The sequence below is a fragment of the Molothrus aeneus genome, chromosome 2 (assembly GCF_037042795.1).
Source record: "Molothrus aeneus isolate 106 chromosome 2, BPBGC_Maene_1.0, whole genome shotgun sequence".
In the NCBI taxonomy this organism is placed as follows: Eukaryota; Metazoa; Chordata; class Aves; order Passeriformes; family Icteridae; genus Molothrus; species Molothrus aeneus.
Window position 1 is genome coordinate 29,639,478 of NC_089647.1, and position 17,157 is coordinate 29,656,634.

Genomic DNA, 17,157 nt, shown 5'->3' on the forward strand with positions numbered 1-17,157 from the left:
TCATCAGATACTACAGCCGAGATCCAGACCAATCACAGATGAGATGAGACTCTCCCAAGTCCCCTTCAGCTTGAGTTAGAGACGTATTTCCACATATTCCTTCCTAGTGTCCTGGCACCCACAGCCTGGAATACCTCCTGAATGTAAATGTGGGTGGAGAACTGTGTTATGTGACCTTCACTCTGCTGCTGGTGGGAGCAAGTAAATATTAGCTGATGTCATTAGCCTAGAAAAGATATTATCTCCATATATTAACTCCCCTACTCTTTGAACCTAGGAGCATCTGAGGGGGTATTTAGGATTGCTCCAACCCCTCAGTACATGCAGTTCTCTCCTCCCATGTGGATCTTGTCAGCTTTCTGTCCCAGCCCAAGCAATGGGAGCACCACTGCTCCTCTTAGCCCTGACCCTACTCCCAGTTGCAGCTGCAGCAAGCCTGGAACCGTGAGACTCTCTCCTTTGGATGTTGGGGGGCTTGGGGGAAGGGCCTGTCATTGAGGGGTGGTGCTGAGGGGCTGCACTCTTTGGCACCCCAGAGCTGGATGGTGGGAGCCTGGCTCCCAGGGGGCTGAGCAGAAGCAGCTCCTGCAGAGTCCTGGGCATCGAGCACTGCAGTGTTGGCTTGTGCAGGAGCTGCACTGCACACACCACAAAGCTACAGAGGCCACAGGAGTTCTGCCTCTGTTTGTGCTGTGCTGGTGGAGTGAAATCTGGTGTGAGGATGGAAGCCTAATGCCTCAGCCACTGAATGTTTGGCTTCTTTGGTCTCCTCACACAGCCTTGCTCTGTGTACTCACAACTGGAGCATCGTGGACTGGGCAGCTGTGTCCTGGCTGGTGGCAGGGTGGTGACACAGAGAAACTGGGAGTTCTCTATACTGGGCATATTCCTCCTTTCTCATTTGAAAAGGAGCTTAAAAGAGCTAAACTTCCTTCAATGCAGTCCTCCAGACATTTCTCACCCTTGGTCTACCTCTTCATGAAAGCAGCAGAGATGGATGCTGGCCTGTCCACCTCAGCCTCTGACCTGTTTTTGAACATGTACTGCTCTCTTCTAGTCACTATATGGTGGTGTTCCCTGCTATCCTTCGGCAGTCCCAGGAGGAGAAGCTCTACATTCACTTCAGCTCCCTAACTGAGGCTGTCCACCTGGCTGTCACCTTGCAGACAGAAACCCAGAATCACACACTGGTGGAGCAGGATGTGGAGAAGCCAGGCACTTCTCAGAGCATCACCTTCCAGGTGAGTGTAGCTGTGGCTGCTGATTTGACAGGGGATGCTTTCACGTTCACACAAGAGCATGGCACTTCTCTGGGTACGCTGTCCTTTCCCTTGCCATAGCTTCCAAGCAGGCTAAGTATATTTCCCTACCAGTGCTAGGCAAAATGCAACAGTGTCCTGGAGTATAAGATAGTAGGGCATCTTTTCTATGTATAAAAAGATTTTTATAGAAAAGAACAGATTTCTTTTGATCTGTATCAGCACATTTCATCCTACTTAAAGCATGGTGCTAAATATTTATTTTCAGTTTAATCAGTGTTTTGCCCCTAAAAGTGCTTGTATATCACAGCAAAAGTCAATGCATTGCAAATACTTTCTTTTCATCCTTGTTTCCTCAGGAGCCTGCCCCTTCAGCTCCAAGAGGACCATTGTGCTCTAAAGCTGCACCTACATTGCCAGATGTAGTTGCAGCCTGCATAGACATTGAGCTTGCTTTAATGTAGCTGTGATGGCACTGAACCAACGATGAATTGAATTTCACCAAGGATATTTCTGGATATTTCTGGAGTGGCTTGAGTTCCTGTCATTGCTAACTGCTCCACTTAGCTTGTCTACACACACTGACTACAGAACCTTCAGCTATGTTTCTGGAGAGCCATGGAGATGTGTGTGGTGCTGAGGCTCTACAAACTGCCCCTGTCTTCCTCAGCACAGCACAAAGTCACTGTGCCTATGCCCTGATTGCCCTGCAGACTCAGCAGAATTCAAGGAGGGGCTGTAGTCACTTTTGGGCTTTACATCAACATGACAATGATTAATTAAGAGTTTGGTGCCAACCCTTAGGAGAGAGCAAGTCCTGGTTCTGGAAAGCCAAGGAAGTCTGCTGTTAGCAAAAAATAAAAACCACCAAAAAAAAAAAAAAAAAAAAAAAAAAAAATCTTCCTCCTGCTGAGCTTGGTCTCTCTGATGCTGAGACGTCCTGTGTTTGTCTCATCAGTATCCCATCTCTCATTGCTTAGGATCTGACTTTCCTATGGTTTACTCTCTCATTTATGTTAAGTGGGAGAAGGACATGTTGGTCAGTTCATTAACGAGGCAGTGACTGCTTCTCCCTCACAAGTGGGTTACAGAGTCATACGGAAGAATTTGGACTCTGAAGTTTGGGGATTTTTTAACAGTGAGATGATGTCTTATACATGTGATAAGATGCAAAGTTTCTGATGAATTTTCTTCCATTTCCTTGTGTCAATCAACCTAGGTGCCAGACTTCATGTTAATTCCTGTGGGAACAGATGATTCCGAGACAGAGGTAGGACATGTCTCTTGTCTGCCTCTCCTCTTACAAGTTGGAGGGCTTCAGCCTCTCCTGTGCCTGAGCCATGTTAATGTTGGAGATACAGGGTGGGAAAGATAGTAAAGAGGAAAAATAAATGTGGAAAGAGGCAAACATGACAAGCAGAAGGGCAAAGAAAAGGGAATGAAGAAGCTGGACAAAAAAAGAAGACTACGACTGGGGAAAGGAGAGACTTTAATCAGAGTAGGTGAAAGGAGGAGGGGGACATTGGAGATTTTGGAAGGACAAGTGCCTCTGGTTTGCTTTCAAGCTCTTTGTAGTCTGAGGTAATTTGTTGGTTTTTTTTTAACCTGACAGTCAGAGGAGGTGGCTTCTCTGCATGTCCTGATCCACAGTGGAGACAATGTGCTCCTTGACGGTAACAAAAAAGTTCTGGTCAAGCCCCAGAAGAATATAATTCTGATAGAGACAGACAAGGACTTATACAAACCTGGAGAAACAGGTAAGGCAAGAAGGCAGCATATTGAAATGGGGAGGGAAGGGTCAAGATAGCAGCCACACCTGGAGGGAAGATTTCACCAAGTGCAGCAAGCTAAGGTTGTTGGACATGGAAGGAAGCAGATCTCTATTATCCAGTGTTTCTAGGAACAGTTTGAGCCAGGATGCTCCCCTCCAAGGTGTGCTACACCAAATTCCCAACCTGCTGTTCCTGGGTGTTGTTTTGGTGCCATATCTCTAGTGAGACCTAAAGGGAAAGCCAGGGCTCTCCAGGACACTGGACAGCCTTGAAGACTGTTGTTCATATTTGAGTAAAACCTAGAGTGTCAGTTCCAAACTGTAGAATTACAGAGTCCCCACAGTCTTCACAATATGAATGGACTGCAGACAGACTCCACTATAGACAAGCCCACTGTTTACCCCAATTTGTGATCTCTCTTGGTAAAGGCAGTGGGGTTCTGCAGCACACAGCTGTGTATAAGCTGCCCAGACAAAGCCCTCTGGGGTGGGAGGTTCTGGGGAGGGCTGGTTGGGAAAAGACCTGAGCATCTCTGAGGTAAACAGAGAGACATGAATACTGGAGCATAGAAAAGGAGAAGCAAGTTTGTGCAAGGACATGTTGCAGCCAGAATACTTTACTATGTTTTTCTTTATTTCTACAGTGAAATTTAGAATTGTGAACCTTGATGAGAACCTTAAGGTCATTAAAAATGAGGTGAGTATCACTTTGTGCTTTTCTAGAAGTAGGAGCTTCAGCATGAGACATGTTGAGAGGCTCATGAACAAGATATCTCCTTTCATACCTGTTAAGCCACAAGAATAAATTATCTTAGAAGGAAACCACTCATTCACTGGTCCCTTGAAGAAAGACAGGTGTAAGCTGGCACAGAGGGAGGAGGAGATGTACTGTGGGGTCTGGATGGGACAGGAATTTCTGTTCAGGGACTCATGTCAGGCAGAGTTCTTTATACTGGTTCACATGGATGCTGTTTTACAAAACTGAGATTGTATTTCTCTTGTTTTTACAGTATTCCCAGATATGGCTGTTGGTAAGTGACAAAGAAGTGACCAAAGGGATATATATCTGTCTCTTCTGCTGTGATCCTTCACTCCCAGAGTTGTGCCACAAATGTAACTTCATGAAGTTATGGTTTTAGTTCAGGTTCAGCTGAAGGTTTTTCTGTGTGGTCAGCTTCTAGGTGGTCAGCACAGCTGCTTCTCCTTCCCATAGTGTTATGATGTTGCCACTTCCCAGTAGCTTTACTGTTCTTGGCAGCCTCTGTAATTCCTAAGTTTACTAAAATAATACTGGAGGGAAGCAAAGGTATCTCTCCTGGCAATCTAGAGTCCTCTCTACTGGGTCAAGTTTAAGCCCTTGTAGTGCCTTCTTGTGCCTGAGTATGGCTGGACCTGCCAGGTACATGTGCCCAATGTGACTTGTGGCTCTGCGTGTCCTTTCCCAAACAGGATCCTGAATACAACCATATTGCTGAGTGGCTGAATGTAAAGTCAAATCATGGCATTGTGGATCTATCCTTCCCCCTGGCATCTGAAGCATCCCTTGGGAATTATACCATCTCGGTGCAGCAGAACATGGCTTATAAAAAATTCAGTGTTGAGGAATATGGTGAGACTCCAACATCAGAGGGGCGGGAAAAGCAGTGTGGGTAGCTGGAGGAGAGAGCAGAGTGTCCATCCCACCTTTTGCCTTGGGAGAACAACAGAATGGACACAAGCATGGGTGGGTCTGTGTGCACATCTCACATGGGGCTGGAGGTTCTGCAGCTACACAGGGTACAAAGGAGAGGCCGTGGGCTGACATCTCATTCTACCTGCATCTGGGCCCTGTAATGAGCACATTTTGCTGAGCTAGGTGTGTCGTCCACTCCAGTCAGCTCCTGTAATGGGAAGTGGAATCATGCCTTGGTCCCATTAATTGGCATTGGTAAAGACAAAACCTTGTGCCATGTGCCTTGCCTGAGCTAGAGTAGAAAGCAGTCCCATGTGCAATTGCAGCAGCAAGTACAGGGTGGTGTGGCTGGAGGGAGTAACTCGACTGCAGCATGGTGCTGAAGAACTGGAGATGTCACTGTCTTTCCCTCATCTGAACTGCAGCTACAGCTTCTCTCAGTGTCCATAGTCATCCATACCATCCATTGGTTTTTTCTTCCATCCTTATCCTACTCTCTTCTCTCTCTACCAATACAGTGCTGAAAAAATTTGAGGTGGAAATTGAGCACCCTCCACATATCACTACATCAGATGAGGAATTTCAGCTGGTTGTCTGTGGCAAGTGAGTACATGACACCATTGTGATCTCTGCCCTTTGACTCCACTTTCACCTCCAGATTGCTCAAGAAAAAGATGTGGTCTTCCACTTGTCAGTACGATCTTTTTGCATTACCCTGTGTCTTGGGGAGACAGATCACACTCTGGAATGGGCTCCTTGTCACACCTGGTCACTTACTGTGAGGCTGAAGGACACTAAAGATGCTGGGTGTAGTGGGTGGAGAGGGATGCAAAATGATTTTAAAGGATGAGCTAAAGTTCCTGAGCAAACATGGTACAAAGCAAAGCTCTCTGGGCTCCACTTCCCCTGATGAGGATGGGAGGTGTCCTATACCAATATTTCTGCTGACAGTCAGCAGACTGTCTTTTGGTGAATGTTTCTCTCTTTTGACATAGGTATACTTATGGGAAGCCTGTTCAAGGGAAAGTAGAAATCACTGTTATGACACGCTCCCAGGACACAAAAGGCAATTCTACAAGTTCAGCGATTCAGAAGCAAAACAGCTGGGTAGGTGAACAAACAGGAGATCAAAAAGTGTCTGGAAATCTGTTTCTGCCCCCTTAACCTGCTGCAATGCACCTCAGATGGGCACCAACCTGTTCAGTCTGGTGTCTTCCCAGTTGCTGGACATGGTCAGACCACTGATTCCTCTTCCCATAACCCTGTGCTTGAATTACTGCTCTAGCTGTGTATTCCTGCCTCCGTGCTTTGGGAGAAAGTGTAAGCCATGGGAAGCAGTGGTGCCTGGGACCTTTTCCAAGGGTCTGTATCACATTGTGTGCAATCAGATCACCCCATCTCGTGGGGCTATTCAGATCACTGGCCTATTCAGCCCTGTGACCATGCCCACCAATAATCATGCTATCAGAGCACCACATGGACTGTGGATCCATGCCCTGTTTCTTGCTCTACCCCTGCACAATGAGTCATCTAAAACTTGCTAGTGTCTGGTCTGAAATTATGTCCATTGCTGGTTACAGTTTCTTCTCATCTGTGTCCATTATTTTTTGTGGTTATGCTTCGCATTTGTTTTTTTCCCACGGGTTTCAGATGCATGGGTTTTGGCCTGAAAGTCACAGGAAAATATTTTTAAATGTCAGACCAGCCAGCAATGAGCCAGAATAGAAAAATCTAGCTGGATCTCTGCATCTTTTAAAATGCACTCCAGCTGGAATGCTGTGCAGTCTTAGCTGTGCAAAACATCAGCTGAATGCCAGCTCCACATGGCATGTAAGAGGCCCTGAAAGGTTCTGAGGAGCACTTCTCAGGCATGGCTAGAAACACTGGCTATACCCAGGCTCTGCCTCAATGATTGGCAAAGCTCTTGCCATCTGTACCTGGCAGGATGCCTGTGTTTCATACGGCCATGTCACAGGAATGGTCATGTCTGGAAAGCCACACTGTCAGGCTTTATTCATCAGAGTCATAGCATTTCAGGGAGACCTTTAGCTCCCATAATGAAATTCATGCTCTCTCAGCTACAGGATTTGGGCTGAATCCAGTCTCCTGAGATTCAATTAACCCTTATGTGATTTGCCTTAAGTACTTTTTTTTTGCCACTTTTTTGTGATTGTTTAATCCAAGCATATTGATTTCTTTTCTGCCTAAGGTATCCATGATGGGTTTCTGCAGTTAGGATTTGGGAGCTTTCCTCTGTTCCAAAAATATCTGGAAATACTTCTTTAGGATTGCCTGGCATCCATGGAACAGTTTGCCTTCCTCCACACCACACTCATTCTCTCTGTTCTCCTCTCTGTGCAGACAAATAAGGATGGCTGCGCTACTTTCACAATAAAGACAGAAGCTCTGGAAATAAATGAAGCCGACAGCTACATAATTGCAAAAGGAAAAGTGGTGGAAAATGGAACAGGTACTGGATAATAAGTGGAGCATTCTCTTCTTCACAGGCAACATTTTTGGCTTTGGTCTTTATGTGGCAGTGAAATTTCTTTTGAAAAAGTAACTTGAAGGTTCCCATGTCCTTCTGTTATGGCAATAGTCTCTATTCTAGTACCTCTTCCGTCTGTTTTTACCAGATTTCCTAATCCTTCCACCATTCACCTTCCTTCATATGTGTGTAACTTCATAGTGATTGCTTGGACACCAGGGTGTTCCTCAGCCAGTTATAAAGTCCTAGACTGTTTAAACAGTCATCTAGTTTCCCTTTATCTTCAAAAAACACAAACAAATAAACCTATATGTAAAATAGATACATAAATCTATACGTAAATAGATACTTATAGCCTATTATGCATCATGTCATGAAGCAGGAAGCCCAGAAAGCTTGATGGAATAATATCCTAGAAGAATGTATTTTTTCTCCTAAATTTAGAGCTTGTAGATGTTGTAGGTAGTGTTGAAGTACATTTTTTACTTCTGCTTCCCTAAGAGCACTGCTTGAGATTCAACAGATTTTTCATTTCCCCACCCAGGAGCCCATTCTGAGGAAACGGCTCAAATTTCTGTTGCATGGATAAAGAAAGCTGTAGAGTTTATCAACCTCCATCCATTCTACAAACAAGGGATACCATACACAGGGAAGGTAACATTCATGGATCCCTTCTCTGCTCAGAATGCATCACAGATAAAACCTCTTGTGGGAAGAAAGGAACAGTCTCCAGGAAAGTCAATGCTGCTCTGCTGGCACCCAGAAACTAGGAGTGAAGCCTTGTGTAGAATAAATTTTTTTCTCCCCATCCTAACATAGTATATTTCCTGGACTGGAATTCTGGGGCCAGCTGCAGTTTCTGGAGGCTTCTTCAGGAGCATCTCCTGAAACTAATCTGTGCATATGGGATGGGGGTGCGTCAGCAGGCACATAACATTCCCTTTGGATGAAAACTCATGGTAACTTGGCAGAAATCTCTAAAGCCTTGCACATCAGTTCACTGGCACTCATTTCTGGCTTGGGTCACCTGGGTGATGCTAGGACTGCTGTCCTGGGGCTAGAAACACTTTCACTTGGGCCAGTACTGACCTCAGCACGGAGGGCAAGGAACAGCAAGTGTTAAGTTGTTGGGGACAAATCTCTTTTTGATCATCAAAGATCCTCCAGCATTGTCCAAGAAACACCTCAGAGTCTGAAGAGTTCACCTTTTCCCCCAACAGAGGTGTCTCATTTGCCTGTATTACTATTTTGTTCCAGTCCTGAACAGCTTCAAATTGTTGGTTTCATTATTTATTGGACTTTTATTTGGATCCTTCCAACTGATCTGAAAGCTAGAAGGGCTGAGGGAATCAAGTGATAGAAGCAATTAATATTAAGCACTGACAGTGCCTCAGAGTCTGGCACAACAGGGAGTTAACTTCCCCCCTTTCCCTACAGATGATCTTCCGCAGTGAAGAGTCTCCCCTCAGTAATGAAACAGTCCATCTAATAGTTGATGTCAATGATGAGGAGACACAGCTGTCACTCCTCACAGATGAGATGGGGGAAGCTCACTTCACACTGGATACCACCAGTTGGAACAGCACGATGGTTTCTCTGAGGGTGAGTACCAGCCACTGAAAATCTTTTGTCTGGTGTGGGGTTTGTTCCATGAAAAGATAAGAGGAAAAATGAGATTGTGGTCAAATCTACTAGGCTTAGATTTTTGCTAAAACTTTGTAAGAAGAAATCTTGTAAGAGACTTTAAAATGATGTTTCAACAAATTATTTTAGGCACAGAGATGTGCAGTCTGCCATCAGCTCAGGTGATAACAGAGTTTCAGCAGGTGTACAAGTTCCCTTGCATCACTTGATACCAATTGTATTGCCACCTTGTGTTTATGTGCTCGGAAGGGTACCCACCGCCCTCCAGGTGACAACAGTTCATTTTCTGGTGGAGTTGAAGGAGAGGACTTCCATTGGCTGAAACCTTTCTACTCTGAGAGCAACAGCTTCCTGGAGATCAAGGCCAAGGATGACATGATGTTCTGTGATCAAGAGCAGGAAGTGCAGGTGGATTATATCCTTTCCCAGAATAAACTCAGCTCTGAAGAAGACCACATTGATTTCTACTACTTGGTGAGCACAGAAGACAGCTGATTCTCAGGGCAAGGTTATGCTTACTGGCATTTTACCCTTTTCTCACAGCAAAGAGATACTCAAAGGAAAGATAAAGCTACTCCTAGACAGTCAGCTTGTGACTTCTGTTCTGGCCAAACCTGTGCCTGCTTTCCAGTTCCTGGACTTGCTCCTAGCCCCCAGCTGCATTGCTTTGTAATCCATGTCTTGACTTAAGCTTGGGTGATAGATGCCTGCCATTTGCCCTACTTTCTCTTATGTCCACATGGATGGCATTGGCTGGCTAGCCTGAACTCTGCCCAGAAGGTGAGCCCCGGATGTCTATATGTGTCTGGGGCAATCTGTCTGAGAACTAAGAGGCAATCTCTGGGGCAGCTGACATTCCCCCGCCTGTGTCTTTGCAGGGAAAAGCTTGAGAGGGCCTTGCACAGGGCCTTGATGCACACCAGAGGTATGCAATAGAGTTTTCATGAAGTCCACTTTCAAGTAAGTGAGTCAAAACAAGGGTGTGACTAAAACCTAGCTGAGAGGTTATCTCTGTCTTGGTTACTGGACTGAACTCACTCATAGGATCAAAAAGTACTGGATACTAGTAATGCAAACATCAGAGTTCACAGGGTCTTAAGAGCAGAGCTTCATAGCCCATAGCTTCAGAAGTACCTGGCTTTGCAAGCAGCCCCACCTTCTCATGGCCTAACCAACACCTCTCAAGTCCTACCCAGTTATACCATCAGCATCTCTGCTGCAGAGATGGAAATGGAAATCATGTCCTGCCAGAGGAACTTCTGGGGCAACATTTGTCAGATGCCATTCTCTCTTCTCTCTTGTGTTCTTTTCACACTCTCCTCATGCTCTTGTAATTCAGACCCTTGAGTGGCACTTCTCTTTTTCTTTAGGTGATAGCAAAAGGCAAGATCCTTTTCAGCAGAAAGAAGAAGGTGCCAATTACCCAGCATGAGAGTGAGTAAAAACATGAGAAGTGTCTCGTAACACACTCCAGAAAACTGACCACTCTCCAGTGACTCTGTCTGCAGGTGTTATTCTTATCCACAGGTGGGAAATATTGAACTGAGTTCTTAGTGGTGATCCTTCTCCTAAGACCAACACAATCTCCTCTCAATTCAGAGTCTTTCTAGGCAACTGCTCCTTCTGTCTTGTCTAATTGATATAATATCCAATCTTATGACTTTGCTGCTATCTTGTACATTTGGAGAAAACATGAGTCAAAGAAATGGCTGGTATGCTTGGTTTATTACTAATTTGTGACATTATCTTTGTGGGGTGTTCTTATCTGCAAGGTAGAAATTATTAAGTCCCTCTTTTGATTCTTAATGTGTGTCCCACTCCAGTGAGTTGATTTGTTTGGATGTTGTCCCTCTCTTCCTTGCTGCTGCCTAGTGCAGATCTGCAGGGCTCCTTCTCATTGACTCTGCCTGTTGGCAATGACTTCCTGCCCGACATCAAGCTTCTGGTGTATGCAATCTTCTCAGACGGAGAGGTGGTGGCTGATATGGAGCAGTTTGATGTAGAAATGTGCTTTAGCCATCAGGTAAGCAGAAATCACACAAGGAGTGTGATAGCATTGCTGATGTGCTCTGATCTGCTGTAGTTCCTGGTCCTGTTTTATCCTCATCCAAATGGTGTAAGCTGGATATATGCAAAACCAGATGCCCAAGTATTTTGGGTGGGAAACAAGACAGGTTCCTTCTCCCTGAATTCCTAGTTCTGCTCTCCACAACACCAACTGGCAAGCTTTGCTCAAGGAGTAAACCAGGTTCCCTTGAACTCTTTTTTCCCCCCATTCCCTGTTAGTGACTTGGGAACACACTGTCCCTCATATGCTCCCTAACACAGAAGAGAAACCTGTCTGCTTAGCTCCCTGTGGTAGTTCTGGATCAGAGGGTGGTGGATGTGTGGTGGTAGAGGAATTCTGGCTAGGGCTGTGTGCACTGCAGCCCCTTTAACCTTCCCAATGGATTTCCAGGATGGCTTGATTCAGCACTTCATCCCCCTTCCCTACCTTATTCAAAGTCTTTCCCTCTGCAACCCAGACATATAAGAGTCAGAGGGTCCCACTCTCCAAGGCTAAGCCCCCAGACCTTGTCTTCTTTTGCAGGTGGCACTGGAATTCTCACACAAGGAGGAGGTCCCAGGCTCACAAGTCAGACTGAACCTCATGGCTGCTCCAGGGTCCTTGTGCTCTGTGCGAGCTGTCGACAAGAGCGTCCTCCTGAAGAGCAACAAAATCCCAACAGCACACAGCGTGAGTGCAGCCTGCCCTGTCCAACTTCCTAACATCTGCCTGCCTTCTGCCTCCATGCATGGGTGGCAGGAAGCCCACAGGACATCCCAGGACAGCTGCAGTGTTAGGTGGCTGCCCTGCCATGCCCCTTCATCGGCCTCTCCTGAGCAGTTATGGGGTGATCGTGTCTCTCATCCTCAGCTCTGTGCTGTGAGCCTCTGCCTGAAGGGTGGTGGATGCTACATGGCGCTGCAGGGGGAGGCAGAGAGGGCCACTTCAAGGAGATGCTGGTGCTATCTGCTTGGAGGGAGAGTGCTTATCAGCCTCCCTCACATCCACATCTCTGCTCTACCATCTTCCACCAAACTGTGAGGTTAAGCCTTTAAAATGGAATTTTGCCCTGGCAGGGTCCTCCTATCTCTCTGCCCCAACCACTGCTGAGTTAAAACCATGCAACAGATCAGTGTTTTGGAGAAAACAGTAGCTAGATGAGAGCACCCAGAGCACACAGTGGCTGGTGAAAAGTGGTCAGTATTTTGTCAGCACCCAGGTGGATTCTGAGGGTTGGAGAAGGGTTGGAGGCACCTACCTTAAAGCAGCTGCGTGTTTCAGAGGAATTAATATAAAACTTGGAGTAAAAATACTGCAAAACCTGAAAATCCTAGCATAAATCCACAATGTGTACCAGACATAAAACAGGTACATGCCTCATGCAAAGTAGTAAGTTAAATTATAGCAGTACATTGTGTTACAAAGAAGCCTCACCAAATCCAGGGGGATGCACTACACCAGTTGATAGGGCCCACAGTGTGATCTGGTGGTCCATTTCATAGGGATGCTGTCCTAGTGCAGAGCACTTGCATCATCTGCTGACAGGTATTTAAAGTAATAATCTTTAAATATGTAGATCAGATGTGCCAATACCTTGTATTTAAACTGACACATTTTTATCCTAATTTTGCACCCTGGTGTTGAAAGGCTTGAACTGTCTTGCAGCCTAAAAGCTGCTTGTCTACATCCACTGCTTGGAATTATGTCCTTTAGTATATATTATCCTATATATGTCCTTTATATTATGTGCTTTAGTGTAAGCTGGGTCAGTGCCAACTTCCTCAACTGCAAAGCTCTTCAATATGGAATAGAAGGCTACAACCCAAAAGTTTGACCCATAAACGTGGTTGTTGGCCAGCTCTGTTTGAAAACCTGTGTTTTTCCATTGCAGTTGTATTATAAAATCTTCAATAACAGCTTCATGTTTGGAGGACGAGGCTTGCCTTACCGCCTGGAAGACTTTGAGGCATACCCTTGCCTGCCCCAGCAGCCCAGACCCCACAAAAAGGCTAGGATGGGTGCACCATGGTACCAAAGTGAGGCTGATGTCTATAACCTGTTTAAGGTGAGTGCCTACACCTCCTCTAAACTTTCCCAACTTTCCCCTAGTGTGTTCCAATATGCTGTCCTGAATGCCTACAAGAAGTCATCTGTTCCATGTTGTCCACTGTAGCCACACTCATTTGGGGACTATGGGGAAAGCTGAGTAAGCACAGTACAAACCACCTGATAAGAAGAAGATAATGTAAGAATGAACAAATTTACTTCAGGCTCCCATAACTACAAAGGGTGGGTGGCAAGAATACAGCAGTAACACCTGAGTACCTCACCATATTCTGACCAATCACTACTTGGCTATTATTGTATTTACAAACTGCTTTCCTCTGTGTTTCATTGAGCATCTCCTTACTTATCCTCAAGCAGTTTAAATAAAAGGAAGTCTTTCACAGTTTGGCTTTATAGCTAACTGTCAAGACAAACAACAAAATAAACTGATATGCTAACAAGCATGATAGCCAGAAAAGTGTTAACATGTCTGCTAACTGAAATGCAAGAAGTGCTGAGTGCTGCTTCTGGCAGAATGCTCTTTAATGAAATATATGCAAAATATATGAGTTGAAGCACCTCAAAATAGGAGAAGAGGGTAACAACACACTGAAAACAACCCAAAATGTCTGAATAGCATGGGTTTCTTAATTTGACCGAACTCTACCACAAAAATACAGAACCTGATTCCCTTCAAAAGTCATGTTATTGTGCTGTCTCCTAGATGATTATTCCTTAAACTGTGTGTCATTGCTAGGGTTGGGCATATGAAGTGCACATCTAGTTGAAATCTGCTTGTATGAGAAGAAATAGTTGCTCCCAGTATTCCTCAGAAACTGGTTTCCATTCCTCATGCACTGGTCAGAGTCTGAGCCACAAAGTTATGCATATAAAGAAGCAGCATTTAAAAATGTTTCACCACTGGCCACCAGCCCTCATTTGATACCCATGATCATGAGATAATTTCAACATTCCTTGTTCCCTTTTATTTATCAATGATTTACTGTCTGTACTATTTTCCCAGAAACTGCGCATGAAAATATTTACCAACACTAGAATCAAGAAACCTGTTTCCTGTGTGCTTCCAGAGTTTCATAAGAAGATATTTCTAAGAAAAAACTCTATTCTTGGTAAGGAACAGACATGTCCAACTTCTTTAGTGAAGGGTCTTCCCTCTCCCAGTTCTGGCCAGCCTGCAGCTGAGACAACTGAGCCCCATCCTGCTGTGTTTCTTGTTTGTGTATAACAGCAACAAAGCTTGTGTCCATTTCAATGGACTTGATTCACAAATCACAGGTAGAAGCTCAAATCTCCATGCTTTCTTGGTGTCCCTGTGTTCACTGTTCTTCATACAGAATGTAGTGTGCTTTCTACCAGCACTTTCACAGATTATTTAAAGGAGTGTGACTCCATTTCAGTGTGCTGTCTCCTGCTGCATCCAGACCAAATTTGGATCTGTCAGACTGAGCCTTGGGCTAAACTCTATCCAGCTCTGTCTCCCTAAAGCTCTGTTCCCCAAATATACCCCCACTGTGTCAGATTCTCATTGAAACACCAGCCCTGTCCACTCACATTCTGTGTCACAAAACATTTGTGGTTTGTGTTAGATTGCCTGTGAATGAAGAGCTAGTTTCACCTGTAGTTATATGTGCTGTTTTCTGAGGTATCACTTGCTCCCTACCAGGCAGCCAAGCTACCCATGCTGATTCTAGACCTCACTCTGATGACAAGGAGAAGCCAAAACCACGGACGCTTTTCCCAGAGACCTGGATTTGGGATTTGGTATCTGTTGGGTAGGTAACAGCCTCTGCCATCCTTCCCCAGGGACACTCCTGGAATATTCTGACTGCTTCTAAGCATGTCCTCCTCTTCTGCTTCTTGCTGCAGGGATGACGGACAAGCATCTCTCCAAGTTGCTGTACCTGACACCATCACAGAATGGAATGCCAACACCTTCTGTGTTGCCGATATTGGCTTTGGTTTCTCACCTCTGACCTCTCTTAGGGTCTTCCAGCCATTCTTTGTGGATGTATCACTGCCATACTCTGTGATCCAAGGAGAGACTTTCAAGCTAAAAGCCACTGTCTTCAACTACCTCAAGGACTGTATCCAGGTGAGTCCCTCCAAGCTAGTTTCCCCAGTTACATGGCCTCTGTCAGAACAAAATCTTGAGCCCAAAGACAAACTCTGAGCTCCTCAGGAGCCCTTGATGCTGGTATCTGGGCCATAAAGCATAACCTTGCACTTTATCACCCAGGTATTTGCTGCTTGGTGCAGTGCCTGTTACTAACACTAACCCAATGTGTGCCTGTACATCCAACCACGCTCAGGTCCACACCACTCTCACAGAGACCCCAGAACTGAAGGTGGATGCCTGTCCAAGCTGCCAGTTCACCAGCTGCCTCTGTGCCAACGAAGCAAAAACCTTCGTGTGGAACGTGATGGCGACCAAGCTGGGTGAGGCTGGGCAGAGGGATGCGGGGCAGCTCGTGGGAGGAGGGGTGGAGTTTGCCCACGTCTGCATGTCTGGATCTAATGCTTGTACATACAGCTGTCTGCTGGAAGTGCTCAGCAACGTGTCCCTGTGCTCCCTGCAGGCAGAGTGAACGTCACTGTGAGCAGCGTGGCAGAAGAGTCACACAGTCTGTGTGCTAACAAGATTGCTGTGACACCTTTGCAAGGAGGGAGAGACGCAGTGATAAAATCTCTGCTTGTGAAGGTTGGTCACATCTCAGGGTGGAGAACCCCTGGTGACAGGGTTTGTCCCCTGGGGCAGTCAGCAAGATGCTAACAGGAAGTTTAGGCCCTTCTTGGACATCAGACCAACTTGCTAAGGCAGGGTGACTTCCTTTCCTGTCCTCCCTATCTGAACTACTCTTTCTCCATCTGCAGCCAGGAGGTGTCCTACAAGAGAAGACCCAAAATGCCTTTCTCTGTCCTGCAGGTAGGGGACAAAAATTCCTGACTGCCATTGATATGAGACCAGGATGGAAGGGACAGGGTAACTGCAAATACCCAGAGGGAGGGAATGAATCAGAGAGCAAGCACTGGTGGCACCATCCTGCCTGGGAGAACAACCACTATAATTTGTCCTTGTCAATCTTTTACCTGGCAAAATTTCCTGTATTAAGGCATGTGTTTGCAAGTCTTGGCTCCTGTGATTCGATGTCACATTATGCTTCACCTGGGTCTCCTTGGATGTTTCACTTGTACAAATAGCTTCTTCCATGGGATAAATGTCTGGGTTCTGCCTTCCTCAGATAACACCGTCTCTGAAGAATTCTCCCTGACTCTGCCTGCAGAAGTGCTGGAGGGATCTGCCCGAGTCACGTTCTCTGTGATTGGTGAGAAAGGCTTTTCCTGCTCTTGGGTCTATAGTGAAAAAAACTTGCATAAAGATTTGGCCTTATTGATGCATTGACCCAGCTCCTAATGAGATAATTTGTAAGGGGTGTGACATTAGCCTCAGATATATTGATCAAGTTATCTTTTCCAATATTTAAGTGAACCAAAACAATCCTTGCGTATTTCCACCAATGTTGTCTTTGCAATTCCTTTCCCATCTTGATACCCACTCAGGAATGACAGCTCTCTTTACTTTTCCTCAGACCCCCTCAAGCTTCCTTTCCTCCTCCCAGAACCATGATGGCTTTCCTTTCTGTGCTGGCCTAATGTAGGAAGGGTCACCAGAAATCTCAATCATGTCTGTTCAGGAGGGACTGGCTCTTTTCTAGGATGCCAGCAGAGCCTAGGGAATGCAGCAGTCCTTTTGCTTCACACTGCTCAGTGTCTGTGCTTTTCCTTTCTCATGTCTCTCCTCTCAAATGTAAGGTGATATCATGGGTCCAGCACTCCAAAATTTAGACCAGCTGCTAGACATGCCCTTTGGCTGTGGTGAACAGAACATGGTCCAGTTTGCACCAAACATCTTCATTCTCCAGTACCTGAACAAGACTAAACAACTGGACCCAGAAATTAAGGCTATAGCACTGACATTTCTGATAATAGGTAAGCATTGTCCTTCTTCCTTCTGCTGCAAAATGAAGCGGCTAGAAATCAAGAGTGTGGGGCATAGATGTGGTGGGGAGCTGAAGGGCAGGAGTGGGAGTGACTGCCAGAGCTGTGACAAAGAAAGGCATCACAGAGAAAAGGGAAATGTCTTATGGAAAGAAAAGTTTCTGAAGAAAGCACAGCTTGTCTCTGCTGGTAATTGAGGTACTAAGTCTGCTT

General features: G+C 45.6%; 1 protein-coding gene across 1 annotated transcript in view; it reads left to right on the top strand.

The window, feature by feature from the left end:
* The first annotated feature begins 376 nt into the window (after nt 1–376).
* Nucleotides 377–17,157, top strand: part of LOC136571693 (alpha-2-macroglobulin-like protein 1) — a 28,204-nt gene continuing 11,423 nt past the window's right edge. The window contains exons 1-25 of the mRNA XM_066572285.1: nt 377–444; nt 1,058–1,241; nt 2,479–2,529; nt 2,872–3,016; nt 3,675–3,727; nt 4,041–4,061; nt 4,480–4,639; nt 5,221–5,305; nt 5,698–5,809; nt 7,064–7,172; nt 7,735–7,844; nt 8,628–8,792; nt 9,084–9,308; nt 10,205–10,268; nt 10,712–10,857; nt 11,425–11,571; nt 12,773–12,946; nt 13,952–14,057; nt 14,612–14,720; nt 14,815–15,040; nt 15,258–15,384; nt 15,525–15,646; nt 15,820–15,871; nt 16,188–16,271; nt 16,759–16,935. Coding sequence (XP_066428382.1) covers nt 377–444; nt 1,058–1,241; nt 2,479–2,529; nt 2,872–3,016; nt 3,675–3,727; nt 4,041–4,061; nt 4,480–4,639; nt 5,221–5,305; nt 5,698–5,809; nt 7,064–7,172; nt 7,735–7,844; nt 8,628–8,792; nt 9,084–9,308; nt 10,205–10,268; nt 10,712–10,857; nt 11,425–11,571; nt 12,773–12,946; nt 13,952–14,057; nt 14,612–14,720; nt 14,815–15,040; nt 15,258–15,384; nt 15,525–15,646; nt 15,820–15,871; nt 16,188–16,271; nt 16,759–16,935 — 3,022 coding nt within the window. The remainder of the gene's footprint in view (nt 445–1,057; nt 1,242–2,478; nt 2,530–2,871; nt 3,017–3,674; nt 3,728–4,040; nt 4,062–4,479; nt 4,640–5,220; nt 5,306–5,697; nt 5,810–7,063; nt 7,173–7,734; nt 7,845–8,627; nt 8,793–9,083; nt 9,309–10,204; nt 10,269–10,711; nt 10,858–11,424; nt 11,572–12,772; nt 12,947–13,951; nt 14,058–14,611; nt 14,721–14,814; nt 15,041–15,257; nt 15,385–15,524; nt 15,647–15,819; nt 15,872–16,187; nt 16,272–16,758; nt 16,936–17,157) is intronic.